This window comes from Vanacampus margaritifer, chromosome 2, assembly GCF_051991255.1.
Source record: "Vanacampus margaritifer isolate UIUO_Vmar chromosome 2, RoL_Vmar_1.0, whole genome shotgun sequence".
NCBI lineage: Eukaryota > Metazoa > Chordata > Actinopteri > Syngnathiformes > Syngnathidae > Vanacampus > Vanacampus margaritifer.
Window position 1 is genome coordinate 24,147,652 of NC_135433.1, and position 24,353 is coordinate 24,172,004.

The window sequence follows — 24,353 nt, forward strand, 5'->3', positions numbered from 1 at the left end:
GCCGGGAGCGCGCGGCCTTTCCCTCGCGACGCAACACGAGCGAGCAAGCGATGAGAACGGGCGGCGGCGGCGAGGCGGCTTCAGCTCACCACTTCCAGCAGCAGCAACAGCAGCACGACCTTTAAGCAAGCTTTTACCAAACCTTTCACGCCCAAAACCGGGGAAACTCCGCCTCATCACTGAGCGGAACGAACGAACGAGTCAGTCTAAGCCAAACTCTCGACTGGCGCGCGAGCGGCTTCCGGACGCCGGCGGACGGACAGAATGGAGCTCATCACAATCCTCGAGAAAACCATCTCTCCAGGCGAGTGCCAGTCTGCATTGACCGGCTTGGCGGACGGCTCACATAGGCCGTGCCTTGGCTTCCGTGGGGCCTGCGTTGTCCGGGCAGCTCCGGTCAACCGGTGAAAGTTTGGGGCTGTTTGCAAGCTAGTTAGTTAGCCAGCTGGCTAGTTAGCGTCATGTTAACCGCGACGGACGGCCTCACGGCGGCTCACTCGACTCGCCGTTTTTCGGGCGTTCAGTCACTGTAAGGCCTCGGCGAACACGCGTTGAGCGTCTCTGTAGAAGTCGAATGTAGTTCTGGCGCGGACGTGTTTTCTTTTGACTTCGTGTCTTCCGCCCCTGCCCATGCCGTTAGCTGCTCGGCTAGCCCGTTAGCATGTAGCATTCAGCCGCCAACATTTTTTTTGCAAGCATTTTGGCAGGCGAGCGACATGTCAGTCAATTTATGTGTCGTTAAAGCGACGTCTGAGTGGTTTCTTTTAAGCTCTTATTTTGGTCTATGAGTTCCGTCGAGTGGGCCGCCGGCCGGCTCCTCGTACAAGCTGGAGTGCTTACAGGCTAGCGCACACGTTGGAGCCTCGCCATGTTTAATCTGAGTGATTTCCACAGTTTGAGAGGCGTTTTCATGGATTCATTGATTGCTTGTGTGCAGATCGGAATGAGCTGGAGGCGGCGCAGAAGTTTCTGGAGCAGGCGGCCATAGAGAACCTGGTGAGTTGGGCGCGCGGGCGGGTACGCGCGTGCGCGTAGCCCGCCCGCCGCTAGCATTAGCGTTTGTGTTAGCACTAGGACCTCCCGGCTACACCCAAAACTTGGCGTGGCTCGCTTAAGACAAGTGGGAGCACTTGCTCGGTGACTACTCAACATGGAAAAAGACTATGGTTATGTTATTAGGAATAAACACGCGTGTCAAGTTTTGTTTTTCGTTCCTGATGAAAGTTTAAAGACGAGTGTCACGCAATGCATTGTGGGCTCATGACGTCACTGTTCTAAACATTGTATACATACCGGTGTCTTTGTATCATTATCATATGCGCTAATATTTTTTTCCCTGTATAAACCACAAACAAGCAGGGGTATTAGTTTTTTTGTTTGTCTTTTTTGGCTAATTAACTAATGATAAATGGAAGACAGGCGGTTAAAAAAAAAGAGATGAACTTACAAATGCTGCTTGTTTCCACTTTTAGTTTTGGGGGTTATTTTTTTCGTTTTGCATAATAAAAATACCGTTTTACAAGAAAAAAAGCCAGGACATGAGTTTAGAGGTCAATGACCTTATGAAAGTAAGAGCCGCTACTAATTAATCCACAGGGCTTCTAAAATAACAAACTTGTTTAAATAACCTTTTATTATATATCATATACATTTATTTTACTATTACAATTAGTCATCGTATGTTACAATAATTATATCACAATCATTTAGCAGGGTAAGACACATAAGTAGTCATGTGTGTCACTTTATTTCTTGCAATCTATGCAAATGTTTCCATCTTCAGTGGAGCACTTCTATGTCCCATCACTGATGAGCTATTTTAAGTACAGGCCCACATTTGCCATGTTGGTGACCCCTGGATTAGACCCCCCCCCCCCAATCAGAGAAATCATACTTTGTGCTTGGATGTAAAAGAAACGATTTTACCCATTAATCCACACAATCGTCCGGCAAATTTGCTGTCGGAAAGAAATCTTTCATTTGCGACTTTTCGCCTCTTCTTTGACAGTTATTGGAGCCTCTTCCAGCTGTTTCCGATACAATGCCACTCCATACGTGTGGCATATTAAAGTGTGTATATATATGTGTATATATATATATATATATATATATATATATTTTTTAAACTACATAAGACAATGCAATTGCGATGGTGGGGAAACTGATCGCAATTGGATTACCGTCGAATCACATGATTCATATGCAACTGCCCCCTCTCTTAAAAATGTGATCCCAAATTGAGGGGGGAGTATTATACATAGTACATGTGAATGTTTCACTTTCTTTAGACCAGGCATCCCCAACTGGCGGTCCGGACCCCGAGACCATTTTATCCGAACCTCCAAGCATTTTTTGTTTTAAAGTACGATAATACGTTCATTCGTAACGAAAGCCATTTCTGAATAGGCGCGCGCGAGGACAGCTATGATTGAACCGGGGTCCTTTGACCGGCAGCATGCTCTTATTTACGTGGGACAGGCTTTACTATGGGAAAGTGGGTGAACTATGTCGCTGTCTAAAATGAGAAAAATTGACTCTGAAAACCGAGTCTTTAGAGATGAGTTGACAGAAGCTTACGCTTTGATTTTGCCAGCAGCGAGTGCTAAAAGGCTACTGTGTTATATGCACGGAAACCTGCAGAGCTCTGCAGGGTTTAGATGTAATTCATATATATATATATATATATATATATATATATATATATATATATATATATATATATTCATATAATCAGCTCATCAGCAAGCTCTGCAGAAACCCGATAACGATGCTAATCTTCAGAATCCGTTGTGGTTTAGATGTTTACTAGATATATATTATTCTCGCTACTCACTGTGAATCAAAGAGCATCACGGGCTTTGCTGGTTTAACACCTGTTACTCTTTTGTAGCAAAGTCGTCGAAGGATCATGGGGATGAGTCACTGGAGTGGTTATTGACAACATAAGAAGCTGCTGTGTGGCAATATAGCGGGCAAAAAATGCCAGCAAGTCATGAAGAACAGCTAGCTAACTAGTCCTTTGTTGTGGTGAAGTGAGGTGCTGCCGCTGTGCACGAATCGGTGGATACTCTTAATTAAGTAGTGGATTGGTCGTTGTAAACGAACATTGATTCATAATTTTACCATTCGCGTCATGTGTCATTTCATATTGTCACAGTGGAACATTTGAATGTGATCTCCTATCTCCCTTTACGTGGGAAATGCGCAAGGGCGGTGCTGACGTATGCCGTGTAACCCGGAAGTAATCTGTCTGTAAAACACCGTCATAGCAACAGTAATAATTAGCTGTTTTAACATCTAGTTGTTGGCCTCTCACTGAATGAAGGGGACTTTGCAAACATGGACGCTCGTTGCCTCTCTCGCCTTCTCAGCAACAGACGAAAGGGAGTAGTTAGCAAATGTGGATGCTGGTGGACCATGGAGATGAACTAGCTTAGCGTTGGTGAGGCGAAACTATTGCTTAGAGTTAGTTGTAACGTGGCTACCAAGCCATTGTGGAAATGTATGCTTTTGTCTCTGTACCGTCTTTGACAGCCTGTGTGCTCGGTTTACTCAGTCATGTGACCGCATGTTCCAAGCATATGTTTGGGAGTGAGTATTTGCCAGAGGACGCCAGGGTGGGAATGTTTGTTTACTGCTTGAGCTACTGAATGCAGATGGATTTAAAATGCACCAAAACCGCATCCTTGGTTGCCTCGCCGCCGTCGGGGGGCCTTGGCGAGAGAGAGCGTGGGCTGGTTGGTCTCACCGCTGGCCAAGTGGGAACCTCTGCTTTTTCTCTTGCGAAGGTCCACTGCCTCCCGATCGGGGCCTTTCTCGCAGCATCCAGGAAAGACGGCCGTGTAGGAAGCGGCAACGGAGTTTGCCGAGGCGGGCGAGACAATAATGATGTAATTAATTATGCCTGTTCTAATGATATTTTGTACATAAAGGTGGCATTTGTTGATCGTCTAGTTTCTTAAACTGAAGAGCAAAAAAGCATGTAGCCTATTAATATTTCTTTACATGCAGACATGACAGTCAGTGTGTAGAAGTGGCGCAGGAGTCTTGGCCACATCAAACTCATTTTGTAAACAGAAGCGCTTAGAATCAGGCGAGCCTTGGCCACATTATGCACAGTTGAAGCATTAACACTGCTTGAAGGTAAAAAATAAAAGTACCATCACTTAAGTAATGATTTAATTCATTCAATATATATTCAATACATGCATTGAAAATATTGAATGAAAATCATACTCTAATAAATGTTCAAAACATTGAACATCTAAAAGCATTTTAGTTTTTAGTTTTTTTAAAGTTGGTATGGATCGGTAACGGCAGATACTGAAGCCAAAGTATCGGTATCGAATCGGTAATGAAAAAAGTGGAGCATCCCTACTGAGAACTCATTTTACAGTATTTGATTTCGTAGCGTGTGTAACGAATGAAAGTGCAAATGTCTCTGGCATTTTATTCCCTGCTTCTTTTTTTTTAAAGCCAATTAAGTACGAAAATAATGACATACCCTGGGCAGCGCCATCATCCAGTCACGTGATCGCTATGACATAACCGGTGAATAAACAGTCGCCTTCATTTGAATGATAATGCTTGAGGATGTCATTCAAATGCGGACAAATAGCATCGACTTCAGGAGTAATATTCCTTCAAATAATGAATATTCACACACAGGCGGCGGAAACGCATATATAACCACATGTAAGATAGCACTACTAAAAGGCACAAATTCTTCCCAATGTGTGAAAATGACTTTAATAGAATTCAATTGCAACTTTTTAACTTTATTCTATTCTCATTGTGTGTACACCATGCATGAATTGCACCACATTACCCCCAAAAGGCCACAACGCACAGGCACACGCAGTACATTGTTCCATCCCTCGCTGCGGGTGTTGCCATCCGCGCTCACCCGCGTTAGGTGAATTTCCAGATGTTGCAGTTGTTTAAAAAAAAATAAATAAATAAATAAATTACATTTGACAAATAATGTTCAACGTGAAGGAATGAATGGGCGCAAGGCTATGATTGTTTTGAGTTGAGTTTTAGTAGTTGTGGACAAGGCGCACAAGAACCCTTCTTGTGCGCTCTAAACATGCTTTTGTACTCAAAACGTGCGCTTGCTTGCTTGTAATTGTGGCACGAATCTTAGGCAATACACTAGCCTCTGTCTGCATCTCACAGATTGCCTTGCATTTTTTTTGGGAGGGTGGCGAGACTTCCTGATTTAAAAAAAATAAAAAATAAAAAAATTCCCCTTTCAATCTAACCTTGTATTGAATGTATTTTCTATCGATATTGGTCATGTGTCTATCACAATACATATTGATATTGATTTATCACCTGGCCCTAGTTATCACACATCAAAACTATAGTATGATGGCTAAACTACAAATATACACTATGTACAGTGTACATGGTGCGGCATGGCTCAGTGGTTCGAGCTTCAGCCCTTGTGACCATGTTGAAGTGTCCTTGAGCAAGACACTGAACCCCGAGATGCTCCCAGTAGACCTGGCATAGATTGGGTGAATGTGAGGCTTTGTAAAGCGCTTTTGGGGACTATATGGTGTTGATAAAGCAAAATATAAAAAGCAGTCCTTTTACCATTTATTGTTTAGTGTACTCGGCAAATGACAAAAAGTTAACATCGGAATCCGCGCAGTGTTTATCAAATGATGGTAGTAGTTTGTAATTTAATGATTGTCATGAAGCCACAATGCATCCATCGCATGTTGCAGCTGTCGTTTCATGCGTGTTTCCAGAAGCAGCCTTAATGATCAATGACAGCTGAAGTAGATAACTTTTGACTTTGTTTCGTCAGCCAACCTTCTTGGTGGAGTTGTCCAAAGTGTTGGCCAACCCAGGCAACACGCAGGTGGCGCGTGTGGCAGCAGGCCTGCAGGTGAAGAACTCTCTGACCTCCAAAGACCCGGACGTCAAAGCTCAGTACCAGCAAAGATGGCTGGCCGTGGACGCAAACGCTCGCTGCCAGATCAAAAACTATGTAAGTTGTCGGGGAGGGTGGGCTTATGCCAGGAAAATTGAGAGAATACCCGAAGACAAGTAACTGGCACAGTTTTTAGTCTTTGATCCAAGTAGAGCTTTCAAGGCCTTTGATGCTCCCTAAAGAGTAGACGCGTCAGTGTTACTGCACACCTGGGCCACCCTACTTTGTGACCCAGTAATGCGGTAATACTGAATACGCTCTCTAGTTCTGAGTTGAGGTCCTCAATGTCTATTTTGTTCTAGTGGCTTGTGTGCTATATAGCACTAGAGTGGCTACCTAATCTTACACAAATTCCGGCTGTGTCTTCAAAATAATTGGCAACTAAAGATGGTTCTAATTTAAATGTAAATGGATGAGATCAAGATGGGTTTATACAGCCAAATGGTCCAACCGTGAAACGGCATGGGGGAAGCGCAGGAGGGTGGTGACCCTCTTCCCCACTTTTGGGGGTCACTCAACAACCCAAATGTCCTCAACACAAAGAATAAGCATTCACCTTTGAAGGCCATACACCTCAAATGTCTTCCCTTGTCCGCGCCTCTCAGGTTCTGCAGACGTTGGGCACCGAGACGTACCGGCCCAGTTCGGCGTCGCAGTGCGTGGCTGGCATCGCCTGCGCTGAGATCCCGGTGCACCAATGGCCCGAACTCATCCCGCAGCTGGTGACAAACGTGACGGGCCCGTCCAGCACAGAGCATATGAAGGAGTCCACCCTAGAGGCCATCGGCTACATCTGCCAGGACATTGTGAGTGGTCGCCTGCAACCATCAGCCATCAGCAAATACAAGTATCACCACTTGGCTCTTTGTTTCTTTTGACTTAGAATCCCTACATTTGAAACAGAATAAGAGCATTACACTTTGCTGCTTCATTCAGCATTAAAGCTGCTGAACACAGAACATTAAATTTTAAATGACTAGTGCCACTTGTGGCCATGAAATGAACAGCCTTCTTCACATACACAATGCGCATATGCCGTCACATCCTCAGACAGGGGCAGGAAATTCAAACCCGAATCCAGTCTGAAAAATGTTGGCCAGAGACTTGCAGAAGTTTTTATTGTGCTGAAGCCTGTATCTCACTGAGTGCTGCAGGCTTGCAAGTTTGCGCGCATGTAGCGAGTGTTTCGTTTTTTGACAGGCTTTCTTCAGTGTTGCAAAACATTGCAAAGCCTCTTACCACACGCTCTCAAGCACTCTTTATCCTCTCAAATCTTTTTTCTTGTCGTAGAGAAATTTTCGAACATGTTAAAATTATGAAGATGTGTTTGCCTAGCTTGTCACTGTAATGTTTTAATTCAAAACTCAAATGCTTTTATTTTGTAATGATACAGCGAGATAAGTCGTTCACTATTGTCTCTCTTTGAGTAGCCATGTTGAATTTACTCTGTATCCGCCTACCGCTACTGTTTACTCACGGACTTGCATACCATATTATATATTTCATATGTACATCTGTGTGTTTACTACTCTTCTATATGTGTCACTCATTTATGACGTCACGTCTGCTCTTTGCTTATTTGATCTTTTCACTCTCTGGTAAGGTTTTCCCCTCCGCAGAAATGCGCTTGATGCCGACAGTGACCAGACTCAATCCGCTGGTTACAGCGATGAGTCTGCTTTCCAGGCTAGAAAAAAACTTGAATAGCAGTAAAATGGATTAACAGCGGTAGAAGTTTACAGTGGTGGCTCATTTGGGCCACCATTGTAACCTAAGTTGGCCTGACAGTCACGTGGTGGCCATTAATGTCGACATCTGTGGTCCTATTTTTATTTATTGATTTATTGTTGATACTTCATTTTCATTCTAAATTGTCAATTTGTTTCATATTGGAGTTGTATTTGTTTACAGCACCTTGTTGCAAATGGAGTTGAGCTGAGTAAAAAAAAAAAAGTTTTCAGTAGGAGTTGAATGAGTACTTTTACTGGAGCCTTTGTGTGACGCTGGCTTTTTTTTTTTTTTTTTTTGTCCGCAGGATCCTGAGCAGCTTCAAGAAAACGCCAACCAGATCCTGACGGCCATTATCCAAGGCATGAGGAAGGAAGAGCCCAGCAACAACGTGAAACTGGCCGCCACCAACGCGCTCCTCAACTCCCTGGAGTTCACCAAAGCCAACTTTGACAAGGAGGTGCGCTGCCACTAAGTTGCCACCGCTAAGTTGCCCGCTCAGTTGCTCATCTTCGGCCGTGTGTCACGCAGACGGAGAGACATGTCATCATGCAGGTGGTGTGTGAGGCCACGCAGTGTCCGGACACACGAGTGAGTAACTTCGGGACCACTGAAACTTCACGTCGAGCCACACGCAGCTGATAATGTGATCCGTCTCTTTAGGTGCGGGTGGCGGCCCTTCAGAACTTGGTCAAGATTATGTCTTTGTACTATCAGTACATGGAGGCCTACATGGGCCCAGCCCTGTTTGCGGTAAGAATTGCCGCAAGCCAAATTAGTGACCAATGTCAGTGGTCCATAATGGTACATACATGCAACTTGGTGGGCCAAGCATGCGGTGAACAAACTTCGATCTGTGTGTCTTCCCAGATCACCATTGAGGCGATGAAGAGCGAGATCGACGAGGTGGCGCTGCAGGGCATAGAATTCTGGTCCAACGTGTGTGACGAGGAAATGGACCTTGCTATTGAGGCGTCTGAGGTTTGTGAGCATGTCCTGACAATGCTTTAATAATCAATGGACCGACCCTATGTTCGTTCATTTGACCACTACATAATATTGAATTGTTTTGTGTTCAGTCAACTATGTAGTCCACTACATTAAAATCCCTTTTTAGTGATCAGAAAGTAGGTATTGAGTGAATGACTGAATGCGGGCTGCCCTGTTGTCATTGGGTTTTGTTCACCAGGCATCGGAGCAGGGTCGCCCTCCAGAACACACCAGTAAGTTCTACGCCAAGGGGGCGCTGCAGTACCTGGTCCCCATCCTGACGCAGACCCTCATCAAACAGGTAATGTTGGGCCTTTGGTTTTTACTTTCTTTCTCCTTCCACCTGGCTCGCTCTCTTGACGTTTGTCGGCGGCGTTCAGGATGAGAATGACGACGACGACGACTGGAACCCGTGCAAGGCGGCGAGCGTTTGCCTGATGCTGCTGTCCACATGCTGTGAGGATGACGTGGTGCCACACATCCTGCCCTTCATCAAAGAGCACATCAAACACCCCGACTGGCGCTATCGCGACGCCTCCGTCATGGCCTTTGGCTCCATCCTGGAAGGACCCGAGCCCAACCAGCTCAAACCACTCGTCATCCAGGTGGGTCAAAGAGCCGCATGCCAACCTTTATTGAGCCACGATGAACTGTCGAGAAATAGAGGTTGGCGGGCGGGTCGTGCTGGCTCTGGCTGTGAGAGTATGATTTTGTTTCGCTCAGGCGATGCCGATGTTGATTGAGCTGATGAAGGACCCCGGCGTGGTGGTGAGGGACACCACTGCGTGGACGGTGGGTCGCATCTGCGAGCTTCTGCCCGAGGCAGTCATCAATGAAGTCTACCTGACGCCGCTGCTGCAGTGCCTGATCGAGGGCCTGGGCGCCGAGCCGCGGGTCGCCAACAACGTGTGCTGGGTAAGCGGGCGGGCGCGCGGCCAGCCGATGGGCTGTTGTGGCGTGCTGTGTTGAGAAGCTGACACGTGGCCTGCACTCATACCCTCAGGCCTTCTCGTCTCTGGCGGAGGCAGCGTACGAGGCCACGGAGGCGGCCGAGGATCAGGAGGAGCCCAGCACGTACTGCCTGTCGTCCTCTTTTGAGCTCATCGTCCAGAAGCTGCTGGAGACGACAGACAGGTCAGGCTTGGGCCCACTGCACTGCTTCTCAAACTGCAGCCATTTGCTCAAAATTAGTATGTATCATGTAGAAAAGATCATTTCTGCGTTTGGGGACCGATGGATGCACCAAGCAAACTAACTAGGGCTGTAACAAAAAACATTTGAATCAGAAAATCAGTTTGGAAGTTTTTTGAAGGGGATCAAATCCTTTCACTTTATAATCGAGATGCGTATTGAAATGTCTTTTATTGGAGATCTTCTGACGTAACTTACTGATAACGTCATTACTTCAGATGACACAACATCGTGTCATACCTTTGCCAACCAAGACGTACCATATTGAATCAAATCTGAATCCCACTGAATACACCCCCCCTTGAATCATATCACACCCCATGTATGGCGAATACGTATCGGAATAGCGGTGCGACGGGTTTGAGTCACGGATCGGATCGTTTTTCAGATCAGCCACTCACAAAAAAGAAGATAAATAGTACTTAGTAAAATGATTTCCCTCATTAAATACATTTTAAAAAATCAATTCAAAATGTCTAATAGAGCTGTTTAGGATTTAGGAACATAACTTTTAAGTGCAATATGAGGCAGAAACATTTTTATTTTATTTGTGTTCCTAAAATCTAAACGGCTATGTTTGACATTTTGAGTTGAATGTTTTTCTTTTTTAAATAACAAAAGTATTTTATAAAATAAATGAAGACTGTTCTATTAATCTTTTTTTTATATATATAATGAAAATACCTCAGTAGTACAATTTGAGGCACATTCCCTTCCTTTAAACATGGAGAGTGAATTGCAAAGTAGCCTTCATCCACAATATTGAAAAATAATTAAAGTAAGCCAGGTACCAGCTGTCAAACATTTACTGCTACTAGCCAGGCACCCGTTGGTAATGCTAACATGACAGCTAGCTGCTAGCCACGTACGTTGGAGACTTCTGCCATATCATACAATGATGGCATAATTAATTAGCGGTTTCTTAGCGTCCTAAATTAGCGTTTGGATATAAGTTCGGGATAGAGTTTTGTTGATAATCGCAACTTTAATGTCAATCTATGATCTAAAAAAAATCCCGAATGCCTAAAAAGAAAGTCAAGTTAGCCATCACGCCACGACGTCGGCCAGCTTTAAAGTAAAAGTCTACTAAGGCTATTTGCATTGCCGTCGATGTATTATTTGGCAAACTTTATTTTGAACAATGAAATTGAAATTGAGTGTTTCAGCTTCCTTGCCACGTCTGAATGTGGTATCCACTGTGAATGCGCACTTTGTTGTGGTTTTTGTCCCACCAACCAATCCATGGATCGTCCGTGACCTGAACCTGATCCGAACCGACCACGATCAATGATGATCCGTTGCACCGCTAGTATCGAATCATCTTTAATTGGACATATGCACCACCGTTAAAAGAAATGATGTAACTCTTCCTCCCTACCTTAGCTTTGGGCCAATTAAAAGCGGTAATGATTTTGAGGTCACATAAATGGGACATCACTGCATACATTGGACATTTCTAGCTCTTATAAAGGTTTTCTGGCTTGAGAAAGCTTAAGAAGCCCTGGTTTCGGCGGATCGCATTAGTCTCGCTTTGTTTAGTCAAATGGCGTCATGTTGCTGTTGCTCGTTGCGCAGACCTGACGGCCATCAGAACAACCTGCGCTCCGCCGCCTACGAGGCATTGATGGAGATTGTGAAGAACAGCGCCAAGGACTGTTACCCTGCCGTGCAGAAGACCACCTTGGTCATCATGGAGAGGCTGCAGCAGGTCTTACAGATGGAGGTAAGAATTCCTTTTTGCATTTTTAGTGAGCTATTTGGATTCCTATGCAAGTATGGACTTTTAATTTCACACCAAAAAATTGTGTAAGGTGTTTGAAAGTGCAACAACAATAAGTACTGTTCAATGTTCTTGGTGAATACGCGATTCTAATTAGACTGACATCAAATTAAGTCCTGCATGATGATGATGATGATGATGATGATGATGATGATGATGATGATGATGCTGATGCAACTTCCTGGGTCCACAGTCTCACATCCAGAGCACCTCAGACAGACTCCAGTTCAATGACCTCCAGTCACTGCTGTGTGCCACACTCCAGGTGAGCAATTGTTCGTCTTCGCACCCGCCGCCGCCACCTAACGCTTTGGCGTGCCTATTTTCCAGAATGTTTTGCGAAAGGTGCAACATCAGGACGCGCTACAGATCTCGGACGTGGTGATGGCCTCACTGCTCCGGATGTTTCAGAGCACGGCCGGTTCCGGAGGCATGCAGCAGGAGGCGCTCATGGCCGTCTCCACCCTTGTTGAAGGTAATGCCGGTCAGCGCAAGGCGACTTGTTTCTTCTGACTTTAGATTAATTAGTCATTTGGTCTTCCAGTTCTAGGACCAGAATTCCAGAAGTATATGGAAGCCTTCAAGCCTTTTCTCACCATTGGCCTGAAGAATTACGCGGAGTATCAGGTACGATTGCTTTGTTTGAATGAATGAGGGCATTTGGGTGTGCTGCAACTGTACCACAAACGTGTCAACCTTTTGTGAGCCGTCTATTGTCCAAAATCTTCCGATTTTTGAATTTACATAGCCTAAGTAACATTTTAAAACGCTAAACAAAATGTCAAGATTTAATGTCAAGTACAGAAATGTTCTTACAATATATTTTATTATCCAGCAAAGACAATGTTTTGCTGGGATATTAATTTGGTCAGATGTTTAAGTTTGGAAAAAAGTTGTTGTTTTTTTCGCAACACTACTGACTAAAAGTGACCATTAGGTCAAAATAGTTTGAACCATGTGTGATAGGCAGGATGCTGGTAGGTGTGGCTCCATTTCTGTCAAAATGCTGCTAGTCAGCTTTTGTGTTTGAACTCATTAGTTGTCTGTGAAGAAATTGTATTATAACGTCAACGGATCAAATTGTCTTCTCGCTACCAATCCATGTATTGAGAGCGAGCTTTGCCAGATGCACTTTGGATTGAGGAATGTTTTGTTGAAGGTGTGCCTGGCCACCGTGGGGTTGGTGAGCGACCTGTGCCGAGCACTGTCATCCAACATCCTCATCTACTGCGACGAGATCATGCAGCTCCTCCTGGAAAATCTGGGGGTGAGTGGCGAAGCCCCGACAATTCCCCGCATCCTCTCCCCTCGCCCCACCTTGTCTTGATGTGTTTGCGCACATGCAGAACGAGAATGTCCATCGGTCGGTGAAGCCGCAAATTCTGTCGGTGTTCGGCGACATCGCCATGGCCATCGGAGGAGAGTTCAAGAAGTACCTGGAGATCGTACTGGACACGCTGCAGCAGGCCTCGCAGGCTCAAGTGGATAAGGTGAGTTGCCCGTCGCGTTCCAGCGCTGCTCCGTGATGCGGGGCGCGCAAAGAAATGCGATGGAACCTTAAAAGGGTGCTTTTACAGCTTCAATCCACAGATTGTATCTTAATGTTTTTTTTTTTTTGCTGCTTTGTATTTATTTATTTTTAATTTCTCTGTTGTAAAACAAATACAAAAAGGCAAAATATGAATCCAGTCTAATGTTCTGGTTGTAATCTGTAAATCTTGAAGCAATACAAAAAAAAAGAAGTTCTTGTATATTTCTTAGTCGTTGTTATAATTTGATTCTGTCAAATACGGGAACAATCCATCTCGGTGATGCCCTTCGGCAGAGCATTGCAACGTGTTTGACATGAAGGGTTAATGAAAACTGTGTGTGCGTGTGTCAGACTGACTACGACATGGTGGACTACCTGAACGGGCTACGCGAGGGCTGTCTGGAGGCGTACACCGGCATCATTCAGGGGCTCAAGGGCGACCAGGAGAACGTCCACCGTAAGTGCTCCGCCCATCCCACGCGTGATGTCCGTTCCGCTTTCTGTCTGCAGTCCAACAGGAAGCTTTAATGACATCACAGAGAAGTTTGGGTCTTTTTCACCCAGAAAGCTGCCGGCCTGGCGCCAAAGCACACACGGCTTGCTGGTTTTGCGAGACCCGACAAAACTGTCATTTTGCTTGGGGAGGGGATTATACAACTATATTATATCAAAATGCCTTTGGTAGTGATGAGGGAGGAGGGAACAAAAAAATCTAAATCAGTTTCTCGTTCCCTGACGAGGTCCGCTATTTCAAGATTGCATATATTGAGTGAAAATGATCTTGTTGTGGCACCAGCGGACGTGATGCTGGTGCAGCCTCGCGTGGAGTTCATCCTGTCCTTCATCCATCACATCGCCGAGGATGACGACCACTCTGACGTGGTCGTGGCCAACTCTGCCGGACTCATCGGGTAAGATGTACACAAGCACACGCGCGCCTCCTCTTCTTCTACTCGCTTGCTCGGCAACTTTGAGAAAATGTGGCCCAAATGTGTGTGTGCGTCAGCGACCTTTGCACGGCATTTGGCAAAGATGTGATGAAGCTGGTGGAAACTCGGCCGCTCATCAACGACCTACTGACGGAAGGACGGCGCTCCAAAACCAGCCGGACCAAAATGTTGGCCACTTGGGCCACCAAGGAGCTACGCAAGCTCAAGAGCCAGGCCTGGTCAGTAAAAGTTCATCGTCATTTTGTTACAGAAATCACTCGTAATGTCAACTCATTATGACCTTAACACTGATTGTACCTCATAGTTTAAAAAATAAAATAAAGTCCAGTGTGCAACAGTACTAACATGGTGTTGTACTGGCCATACACAGCTCATAAATGGAGGGTGAGGGGGGGGGGAGAAAAACCTCCCTGCTTTCCACTATTTTGCACTAACCCAGCTCCCTGCAAGCTTGGGCTGGCTAGCTGACGTGGCTAAACGCGATGCGGAGCCACAAGTTGACTTGTGTCCGGTGTCAGCACAGCACATATCACTCATCGTTTTCTCCATGGCAGCAAATAAGTAGTTACACTTCGCACTCGTATAGCTATCACAAACCGATGGGGAGAAAGACCGAGAAGCCATGCTAATTGCGACGCTACCATGATGGAATGTAGACGTCGACACCAAAACAAGTGACTGGGAGATACAAGAGTCTTGTCACTTAGGGCTGTCTGGAACCTCGTTATCGTGAAGAGTAAAAAGTACATCGATCAACAAAATAGTGCTGAGTTTTAGTTTAGAATTTTGAGATCTGATTGTGATTTCATACACTTGCAGTAGTACACTGAAATCTATTTTTTTGTGCCCATTTTCTGATGGGCCGAACCATAAGACAAATTTCTGCTCTGTCAATTTGAAATAATGGCCTCTTTTTGGACAAAGCGATAGAAATTGAAGTCCCCAATCGGAATCAAAATGGACACATTAAAATTGTTAGTTGCAGTTCCTCGTACTTGTTCACTAAATGTTTGTTTGTGTGTGTTAGATGCGTTTGGCGTGATGGGTTAGCGGCACGTGTGCATTGGACGTCTGAATGGACGTTGAGGACAAAATGGATGACGTCGTCTGCCTGGCGACGCCTCAACTTGATTGACGTGAGATGATGATGATGACGATGACGACGACGACGAGTGTCTGTGTATGAGAGATGATGACATCACCACCTTGCGGTCTGCCGGGCCCCTCCTTTCCTCCTCCTCTTGCCCCCCACCCACCCTTTGACAGCCTGTGGACAACTCCGACTTCTCCCTTAAATAAAAGCCCCGCCCACGTCATGCCCCGCCTCCCAGTTGCATTGCCGTGACGACCCTGCCAACGGGGGAGGGCCTAAAATCAAACTTTTTGTTGCTTTGGCGATTGAGCACAAGAGCGCCACGGACAGACAACAGAGCCCCTCAGACTACACCCCACCCCTCCATCCGTAGACCCATAACGGACTCGGCACCAAGTATTTTCACAATAAAAGCACTTGAGGGGTGAGTGCCAAAGAAAACGGCTGCACTTGTTTGGATTTTGGGTCACTTGAAACAATTTTGCTTGAGAATTGAAGACATTTGTTAAAGCTTCTATTTTTCCATTCTGACAGAAAAAGAACAAAAAAACAAAACCATCTGAAACATTCCCCTTGCACGTGTCTTTCACTTTGCTTTGAACACCTTGGACTCACTTCGGACTCTGAACTTTGACCCTTTTTCACGCTGTCTTTTTGGGCTGTTTTATATGCGGCAAAGAACATTGACTTTTTTGGGGGGCCGCTGCTCGCCAACAGGAGGTTGTGTTGGCGTGCGTTTGGACCCGCCCACTTCCGGTCCTAACACCCAGCTGAGCTTCCTTCTGGGGCTTTTATTTTGGTGAGCTGTGGCAGCTGTTGGGAGAACAAACTTTCTCTGTTGACATGTTCAACTTGAGTTGTCATTGACTTTCATTTCTTATTGAGTGAACTAATAAAAGTCTATATTGTACCAAAGTTTGGGCGCCTTCCTTCACACACTAGCTGTGTGTCCAAATTCACAAGGCCGGCGGTGACGTCACGCAGCTGGCAAATTCGGCCTTTGGAGGACCCAGCCTTGTGAAATTGGGCACAAGCAGTAACTTCTAACTTAACATTGGCCACACGTTTACCCATTTTAAAACATGAAGGCAATGCGGATGAAAATCCATTTTTGTTTAATATTGTATGCGGGGTGACATGAAAGCTGAACAAATAAAATGAACAAAAAGTCAAGCGAAGGGAGGGGTCGGCAGTTGAGAGTGAGGCGTTCATCGGCTGCATCCCAGGAATGTGGAAATGAAGACGCTTGTGTCCAGGTTTAGCGTGGCGTGCCACTAGCGGTCCGGGAAATAGAGCACCTGCAGGCACAGTGTCGCGTTATGATGCGCAATCAATCATGTGTCATCTCACATACCCATTAGAGTTCTATGATTTTAGAAGAATGTGAAGATGGATATTTTACCTTTGCATCCTGACAAAATGTATTCCTCGTTGCAAATATTTCCCCCCTTGATAAATATGACTATAATCCTTACATTCCAACTTTTTTTTCCCTTCTGTATAAAATGTGAATTCTAGTGCAAGTTTGGACTAGCGCTGGCATTTTGGGGTACCTTTCCGGGTAGTGCATTGGAGCGGCCTGGCGCGAGGGCAGCCGTGGGTAGACGTCCCTCAGCCACCAAAGGGTGCTCATGTTGGGGTGGAAGTGCGGCTCCTTGTCCGGTGGGTACAGGAACCAGCGCTGATGCAGCAAACGTGACATTCTGTGAGCAAATGTATTTCTGCTGATACGCCAGGGGAAAAAAAGTTGAATATCAAGTTTAAATGTGATGAGTAATCACATCAAAATGTATTTTTTAATATGAGACAAACTTTTTCTTATTGGAGCAGTAAGACGAACTGTTTTATCCACATTCGACAGCAAGCAGTAAAATCCCAAACTACAACAAGCATGTCTGACTTCCGACCTACCTTCCTCCCGTATATGACCTCTGAGAATCCCGTGCCATGCCAATGGAAAGGTACGCCAGTTCCGGGACCTGAAAAATGGCAGATGACAAGGACGTTAGGACTTCTGCAATCCTTTTTTTTTTTTTTTACCTGTCCAGCAAGTGACGTAATTACAGCGAGGAGCCGTCCATCACTTCCATGTTACACGGGCCTTCGTCCTCCACGCTCAACTGGGACCCACACGGGACCCACACCACCTAGACACACGCACCCACACGTTTTATCTTTGTGCTAACATTCCTTATCATAATCATCATGAATACATTAACCATAAAAAACATAAAAGAATAACTTGACCATCAAGCGTACTCCAGTAACCGGTCTTGTAATGTGATGTAGTGGAGAACTTACCAGCCACCGTCGCCGCCTCCTTGTTGGTCTTCAGTGAGCGTTTGCCCCTCGAGCAGCACAAAAATGGAGAGCAGGGCCAAACAGAAGGAAGTTTGGTGTAAATCAGTCAAGATTTCCTTTTGACTTCCTTGACGTAAAAAGGAGCGAGAAGAAGACAGTTGTCAAGTCGGGTCGTGGATGAATCGAACAGTGAGCGGGTCGAATGTGTACACAAATTTTCCGCTCCCTGGTCAGCAACCAATCACAAGCAAGCGTATTCGCCGTGCTGCGTTCAAGTAATTTGAAAACGTGGAAATTCTTTCTTGTCAGGTCGCGTGGTGTCGACGGTCCGCTTCGAGTGCGTTGAAACCACTGATCTGTACATATACATATATTATTTAATAAATACAGAGCAGTGGTTGAAACGGCAAATTGTCAGCTACTTTCAAAGAACAAAAATGGTTGACCACAACCACAAACATTTTTGAAGTAGACTGTTTAATATCAGTTGAAGTTTATGAATGGGCATCATTTTGATGGCTAATTATCATAAGTGGACATAAAATATCAGGTTTCTGTGCGACAAAAAGATGCCGCTAAGAAATTAGTTTAAAACGTTTCCCAACATTAAATGTGACCACCTATAAGCTGGACAACTTAATTGGAAAATCTAATTTTCTAGTGGTTACGTAAAAATAAACAGCAATATTTCGGAGGATACGTTCAGGTTAACCACTTACATTCGCTCACATGTCAAATAGAAGTCTGCCTCCATTTCAAGAGCCTCTGATTAATCTCAGCTAAAGTTCAGATGTAGCCTTACTAAGTACAGGAGTTGAAACAGTACTTCTTTTATCAGTCTTTTTCATCAGCTTGCCCCAGGGCAGCTGTGGCTACTTTAAGTAGCTTACCGCCACAAGAGTGTAAATGTGTGAGCGCACGAATAATGCAACGACTGTGAAGCGTCTTTAAATGTAAAAAACAACAACACTATATATATATATATATATGATCTATTATTATGCTGTACTATTATTTCTCCCGCACAACTATCAAATTGCACTTAGGAAGTGTGAGTACTTTGTTGTGACATAATATGTTTATTTGTATTTTGTGATATTTTAACAATATTAGTACATAATTCTAATCCTGTTATCTTTTAACTTAAAAAGAACACAAGACTTTGATTTGTGTTAATTTTATTTTCATAAAAACAAATCTAGTGTGAATAAAAACATTCTCAGGAGTCGTCAGTTTGACATAAAAAGTCACAAAAAAGAAAAACAAAATCCACCAAAAACAGCAGTTCATCCATTTCAGCATCAAAGATGACATTGTCATCGGTCAAACTCTGCCAGCGCTCTTCCCGTCCCATCATGCAGCGGGCTGGATGACATCACCTGCGAGGCAAAGTTGCTCAGCTGTTACTCGCCGCACGCTCTTGTCAAATCAGAAAGCTTCTGCAGCTTAACTGCACTTACGCTGGCTTGATTGACGTACTTTCCCTCGTCGTCATCATCGCTGTCATCGTCGTCTTCATCACTTTGGGATGACAACGTAGGTGTTTCTCCTGGGAGGAAACAGGAAGTAACAAAAAAAATGGTCAAACACATGATGTTCATACAGGAAGGAAGCAGCAAGGGCGCTGTCGCACCGTCAGGATGTAACAGAGTTAGTGGCCATCAGGATGATGATGACGATGATGATGATGATGATGAAGAAAATCAACTTACCCCCTTGAGGAAGTGGAATCACATTCAGGTATTCTCTTTCGTCTGAGAGACAGTTAGACAGGTAGTAAGAAAGGCAGTAAGACAGGTCATAAAACAGTCATGGCGTCAGTGGTGCGACCTGTTGGTGATGGCGTGCGTTTATGCAGGACGTTCTCGTAGTCGTGTGGTTCACCTGCAACAAAGACCATTTTAAAATGACAACAAACGATGAAAGCTGGCAAGTGCGTCGGACGCTACCTGAGCTCGGTGTGGACACGCCGCTGTGATTGGTCGCAGAAGCTTCGTCTCCTGGCAACACGATTCTGAAAGAAAGAGGGCGGGGGGAAACAACAACATCAGACAAAACATGGCGAGCACTTAGATGTCTCCAACCAGGAAGAACTTACATGTAGTCCCCGGTAAGAGATTCTGGGAAGTCCGGTTCTGTGGAAACAAATGACAACAGTCAATGAAAAAGCTCCACCTTCATGTTTGGATAACAATTATTTCTTGTATTTCCTGTCACACAACTCAAAAGTGTTCAATATACACTACAGGGGTCCGCGTTTTTACCTTGTTCAATTCCTCAGACCAGAGACACAACCAGAAATATATATACAGTATGTATGTATATATATATATATATATATATATATATATATATATATATATATATATATATATATATATATATATATATATATATATATATATATATATATATATATATATATATATATATATATATATATATATATAACTTGAACAGCGACCTGAACATGAACCAGGAAGAAGCAGAAGATGCACCAAAAGCAAAAGAAAAAAAAACACAAACTGTAGACTCACGAGAAAAATACAGAAGCAGCACCAACAAAAAGGAGAATAAAACATAATAACCAGAACTGGAAGAAAGGACCAGAAGAGGAAGACACCAGAAGAACCAGAAGCATGAGAAAAATCTGATAGACCAGAAACACAAGAAGAACACTTAAAAGACGAAACTTAAGAAGCAGGAGCAGAAAGAGGATCTAAAAAAAAGCACCAAAATCAGCACAACCTGAAGAACAGTCAGGTAAAAGAGGGGGAAAAAAACTAGGAGAGGGAGTAGAAGAAGCAAGAGAGAAAAAAAACAGGTACTAAAGAAGAAATGGAAGCAGAAGAAGGATTGTGAGATGAAGAACTGGAATAGGGAGTAAAAAGCAGAAGAACCACAAATGAAGAAATAAGCAAAGAAGCAGAAGAACAACCAAAAGATGCACCAAAAGCAAAAGAAACGAACAACCTGAAGAAGAAAAAAAAAAAGAACTTTTTCATTTTATGGACAGGAGCCGCCTCCCAATTTGGCCTCTTCAAAGACGACGACATCTACACAATCCAAACGGATTTGTGCATGAGCAGAGACGTGCACTTCAATTTTGGTTGGGATCAATCACGGTTTTCGGACATCGAGCTTTTCATTGACCCCTTTTGGAGGCTCGCAGGCTGGCTGCATTCTCCAGCAGAAGAAGGACATGAAGCACCAAAAAAGCAGAAAAAGAAAAGAACCCAAGGAAGCACCGAAAGCATAGAAAGAAAAAAAAACGAAAGAAAAAAAAGCTGATGTAAAAGTTAGAAAAACAGAAGAATACCTGTGAAGGTATGCGAAGGTGACTGACCATCGTGGGAGTTTTGGTAGCTGTGGTTACTTTCTGCAGATGGAAGAAGACAAAAAAAAAAAGTCCTTCAACTTGTTGGTGGAAATTTGTCATCTTTTCATCTCACCGCTTTCTGTGGGCTCTCTGTTGGATCTTCTACTGCACTGACTGCCACGATGCGAAGCAGGAATGCTGGGAACAACATAGGCGACATGAAGAAGGACATTAAAGATGGAGAAAAACATTGAAGATGTGAAAGTCCAGACTGGGGGGGGTGTGGTCAACTCACAAAGGTGACAGCAGGCTAGAAGTCAGGCGGGTTGTCGACTGATCTGAAAATCAGTTAATATTTCAGCTGATCAATGTGTAGCTTGTTAGCCTCCGCTAACTTTTGCTTCAAATGCTTAGCTGGATAGCTTCGGACAGTTTTAACATTTTAGCATCCACCATCATTAGCTTCAGCCACAAAGTCATTAACAAATGTTTAATTTTCACTCATTTCAAGTTTGAATCGTTCCCACCTATTTTAGCCCCAAACTGCTTAATTATGTTCAGCTTGTTAAAGCTGCTTTATAAGGAATTTGTCCCAAAATATCTTTACAATAGCTTTTTTATGTGACCATTTATGACTCATTAGCACCTTAGCTGTTCACAATGAGAATTCCTACAAGCCTCTGGCCTATAGTTTGCAGACTGGATTCGGGTTTGAATTTCCCGCCCTCTCTTTAACTGCTTATGTGACATTGTGTGCAGTTTCATTTTTTGGCCACACGTGGCAGTATTTGTTTTTTTTACCTCATTTGAAGTCATGTCTTTGTTTGTCAATTGTGGCTGTCGCTTTAAGATCGACACAGATGTTGCAGTTACGCTTTGGGCCAGAGGTGGCAGTCGCAAGTAAAAAAGTGACAAACGGCACAAAGATCCTTTAAGCTTCGCCCACAAACTAGCTACAGTATAAACATTTTGCTTGTCAGCTTCCGCCAACTTACACATACACACGCACGCACACACACAAACTGCAAACTGTTTAGCTTTGTCAGCTTCTGCCAACTTTAGCTTGTTTCCACCAGTTTTAGCTTTAGCAATTAAGGTTGACCTTTTTACATTCTGTAAACTTCAGCCACAAACAGTAAGCTAGTTAACTTTTGCCAACTGTGGATACAAACGTTGGGCTTTTTAGCATCCACCAATTTTAGCTTTCAACATTTCTTAGCTTCTTCCAAATTTAGCTTTGGCAATAAAGGGTTGGCTTGTCGTCGGATGGCGATGGATGTTGTCGTTCATCCAGATAATTGAATGGATTGCAAGTGTAATGTTCATCTTAGAAGATGTTTCACTGCTCATCTGAGGAGGCTTCATCAGTCGTTGCTCAAGAACAAGACCCGAATAGAACCGCTCTGGTCTTGTTTGGCTTGCTAGCTTTAGCCACAAACATAAGATTTTCCCACCGCCAGGAACAAGCACTGGAGTTTAACGACTTACGTGGATGGACGAGCCTGAATTGAGTAGATCTGCAAGTGAGAGACAAAATCTAGCATGACTCGAAAGTGATTGGTCACATTGTGATAGGTCGTATACAAGTTTTACACTCACGGAATGTACTCGCCGGTGACGCTCGCTTCCCGGATAGATACTGATGACGAAACAGAAGAAAAAGAAAATAGTTGAGTTGAATGCAGAGTTGACAGGAAGTGATGTCATCATCACGCGCACCGGGCGGCCCGTTGTCCCTGCAGTGCAGACAGACCAACGCCAGGACAACACCGCACGCCAACATGGCGGCCGACACCAACACGGGCAGGAGCAGAGATGCTTCTGTGTCTGTGTCCATGGCAACCTGAGGACAAGACGACAACGCTGGTCAAAAAGTTGAGTTAGCAAAAATAGACCACCGGCAACTTACGTCAAAGGAAGACATCATGGCGGACAAGCCGTGCTCAGGAAGACACAGTGCTGCCACCACACACGTCCTCATTTGAGAATAAGAAAACATTACAATGAGGATGATGATGATGAAGACAGAGCAAATCAAGGAGAAAATGCAGATAAAAATGAAGGACAGAGAAAATGGAGAAGACAAAGATTTAGACCAACAAGGAAGTAGAAGAACCTTTTTCACCGTTGAGGGTTTTCAAAGTGTTTCAGGCGGCCATCTTGTGCGATGTGAAGGGCGTGTAAGGTGCACAGCAAAAAGCAGCAATGACCAGATGAATGTGACGGCAGACGTGACTGGAGGACTTCCTGTCAGCCAGGTGCACGCCGGGAAGTATGGTGGCGTGAAGTCAGTAAAGGCGGTCGCCGTGCGAGCAGATCTGGGCTGGTCGGCCGTTTCGGGTTCCTTGCCGATGGCGTCGCGGTGGCGTTCTCATCTGGCGCCGATGCGTCCCGCCCACTTTTGGAATCCTCTCAGCCAATTGGCTGCCACCTTCAAGGCCATGTGCAGTGTGACCCGTCTCATCCGCTGTGTTTGCAGGATGAAAATCTTCGCACCGACAAACAGGAAACCACATCGAGGTGATGGGGGAGGGGGGCGGCGCTACAACCAACACAAGGCACTAAACCACCTGGATTTGTCTAATACCGGCAGACGACTACATGACAAGATAAAGACGAGTACACAAATACTACAAACATGACGAGAAGGTAACTAGCAAAAGACAAACAGGAACTACACCAGCCCACTTGTTAGATGTCAAGAGGATGCCGACTAGCAAACAAGGGAAACATTTAGAAGATGATTGGTATACTCTTGGAAAAGTGAGAAGACATACTAGCAAACGACTGGGCGAGTAGATGACCAGAACAGTATACAACTATTAGGTGACTACGAGATGATGACTATCAGACAATGAACAGACAATTACATAAGTAGACAACTAGTACAGAGGACTAGCAAAAGACTATGGTCAGGAGATATGGAGTACATAACTATTAGATGGAGAGTAGATTAGGAGTAGGTGATTAGGAGATGACCAGTACATGAAGATTAGTAGTCTATAAAACGACTAAATGATGAGCAGGTGACCAGGAGATAACTAGTATTCAACTTTAGACCGCTAAAAGATAAGATGTCTTGCAAACCACTACGAGTTGGTTAGCAAATGACTAGCAGATGACTAGTAGACAAGAACAAGAATAGTACATATGCAAAGTACTACATGACTGGTAGACGACTACAAGATGACTAAGAACAGATAACCGGGATATAACTACTACATAAAAAGATGGCTAGCAGATACTGCAACTAATTACTAATTTGCGGATTAGTTTGAATACTAATATATAACTAGATGATGACTAGTGCAACTTGATGACTAGTAAACAACTTCAAGATCACTAGATTAGCAGAGAACTAATAGTTAGCTAGAAGACGACTAGTAAACCACTCCCACGTATGACAGATGGTTAGCGAGCACCTAACAGATGACTAGTAAGCAACTTCAAGATCACTAGGAGATATTAGCAAATTAGCAGAGAACCAAGATGACTAGTAAACCACTCCCACATATGACACAGATGG

At 44.3% G+C, this 24,353-nt stretch overlaps 3 protein-coding genes and 1 non-coding gene across 7 annotated transcripts; 2 read left to right on the forward strand and 2 right to left on the reverse strand.

The window, feature by feature from the left end:
• Window positions 1-24: 24 nt before the first annotated feature.
• Window positions 25-16,122, forward strand: kpnb1 (karyopherin (importin) beta 1). Its single transcript, XM_077557358.1, has 22 exons — window positions 25-304; window positions 938-996; window positions 5,819-6,001; window positions 6,550-6,750; window positions 7,980-8,132; window positions 8,204-8,263; window positions 8,336-8,425; window positions 8,543-8,653; window positions 8,862-8,963; window positions 9,043-9,267; window positions 9,386-9,577; window positions 9,666-9,796; window positions 11,429-11,576; window positions 11,827-11,898; window positions 11,964-12,108; window positions 12,178-12,260; window positions 12,793-12,900; window positions 12,980-13,123; window positions 13,516-13,621; window positions 13,961-14,075; window positions 14,171-14,332; window positions 15,142-16,122. Coding segments are annotated over exons 1-22 (2,631 nt in total). The 5' UTR covers window positions 25-264; the 3' UTR covers window positions 15,143-16,122.
• On the forward strand, window positions 13,647-13,789 carry LOC144047473 (small nucleolar RNA SNORA79). The gene has a single exon (XR_013293043.1). It is a non-coding gene; the product is annotated as a small nucleolar RNA SNORA79 (small nucleolar RNA).
• Window positions 16,123-16,305: 183 nt separating the features above from the next.
• LOC144043612 (jmjC domain-containing protein 8-like) lies at window positions 16,306-18,272 on the reverse strand. Of its 3 annotated transcripts, none has more exons than XM_077557438.1 (6): window positions 18,228-18,272; window positions 17,509-17,864; window positions 17,272-17,354; window positions 17,119-17,186; window positions 16,761-16,910; window positions 16,306-16,505 (listed from the first exon to the last, which is right to left on the reverse strand). In XM_077557438.1, the coding sequence occupies exons 4-6, from the start codon at window positions 17,154-17,156 to the stop codon at window positions 16,466-16,468; spliced, it is 228 nt and encodes a 75-aa protein (XP_077413564.1). In that variant the 5' UTR covers window positions 17,157-17,186; window positions 17,272-17,354; window positions 17,509-17,864; window positions 18,228-18,272; the 3' UTR covers window positions 16,306-16,465. The 3 variants fall into 3 exon arrangements, with proteins under 3 accessions (XP_077413564.1, XP_077413563.1, XP_077413561.1); XM_077557437.1 differs by having other exon boundaries at window positions 16,761-16,928; XM_077557435.1 differs by having other exon boundaries at window positions 16,761-16,931.
• Window positions 18,273-18,675: 403 nt separating this feature from the next.
• LOC144043602 (uncharacterized) lies at window positions 18,676-24,273 on the reverse strand. Of its 2 annotated transcripts, XM_077557413.1 has the most exons (14): window positions 22,944-24,273; window positions 22,737-22,803; window positions 22,547-22,670; window positions 22,427-22,466; window positions 22,316-22,344; window positions 21,123-21,165; window positions 20,961-21,025; window positions 20,828-20,887; window positions 19,607-19,643; window positions 19,458-19,522; window positions 19,339-19,392; window positions 19,221-19,262; window positions 18,969-19,057; window positions 18,676-18,887 (listed from the first exon to the last, which is right to left on the reverse strand). In XM_077557413.1, exons 2-14 carry the CDS (start codon window positions 22,752-22,754, stop codon window positions 18,825-18,827), a joined length of 729 nt encoding a protein of 242 aa, XP_077413539.1. In that variant the 5' UTR covers window positions 22,755-22,803; window positions 22,944-24,273; the 3' UTR covers window positions 18,676-18,824. The 2 variants fall into 2 exon arrangements, with proteins under 2 accessions (XP_077413539.1, XP_077413538.1); XM_077557412.1 differs by having other exon boundaries at window positions 22,737-24,273.
• Window positions 24,274-24,353: the final 80 nt, after the last annotated feature.

Coding starts and splice junctions, on each gene's coding strand:
- kpnb1 (XM_077557358.1), top strand. CDS start 265: ATGGAGCTCATCACAATCCTCGAGAAAACCATCTCTCCAG. Junction 8,964..9,042: donor CGCAGACCCTCATCAAACAG/GTAATGTTGGGC, acceptor GGCGGCGTTCAG/GATGAGAATGACGACGACGA. Junction 14,076..14,170: donor AACTCTGCCGGACTCATCGG/GTAAGATGTACA, acceptor TGTGTGCGTCAG/CGACCTTTGCACGGCATTTG.
- LOC144043612 (XM_077557435.1), bottom strand. CDS start 17,156: ATGGCACGGGATTCTCAGAGGTCATATACGGGAGGAAG. Junction 16,932..17,118: donor AGGTCATATACGGGAGGAAG/GTAGGTCGGAAG, acceptor CTGGCGTATCAG/CAGAAATACATTTGCTCACA. Junction 16,506..16,760: donor CCAATGCACTACCCGGAAAG/GTACCCCAAAAT, acceptor CTGTGCCTGCAG/GTGCTCTATTTCCCGGACCG.
- LOC144043602 (XM_077557412.1), bottom strand. CDS start 22,826: ATGTTTTCTTATTCTCAAATGAGGACGTGTGTGGTGGCAGCACTGTGT. Junction 22,345..22,426: donor GTCACCGGCGAGTACATTCC/GTGAGTGTAAAA, acceptor TCTCACTTGCAG/ATCTACTCAATTCAGGCTCG. Junction 21,166..22,315: donor ATTCAGGCTCGTCCATCCAC/GTAAGTCGTTAA, acceptor ACTGATTTTCAG/ATCAGTCGACAACCCGCCTG.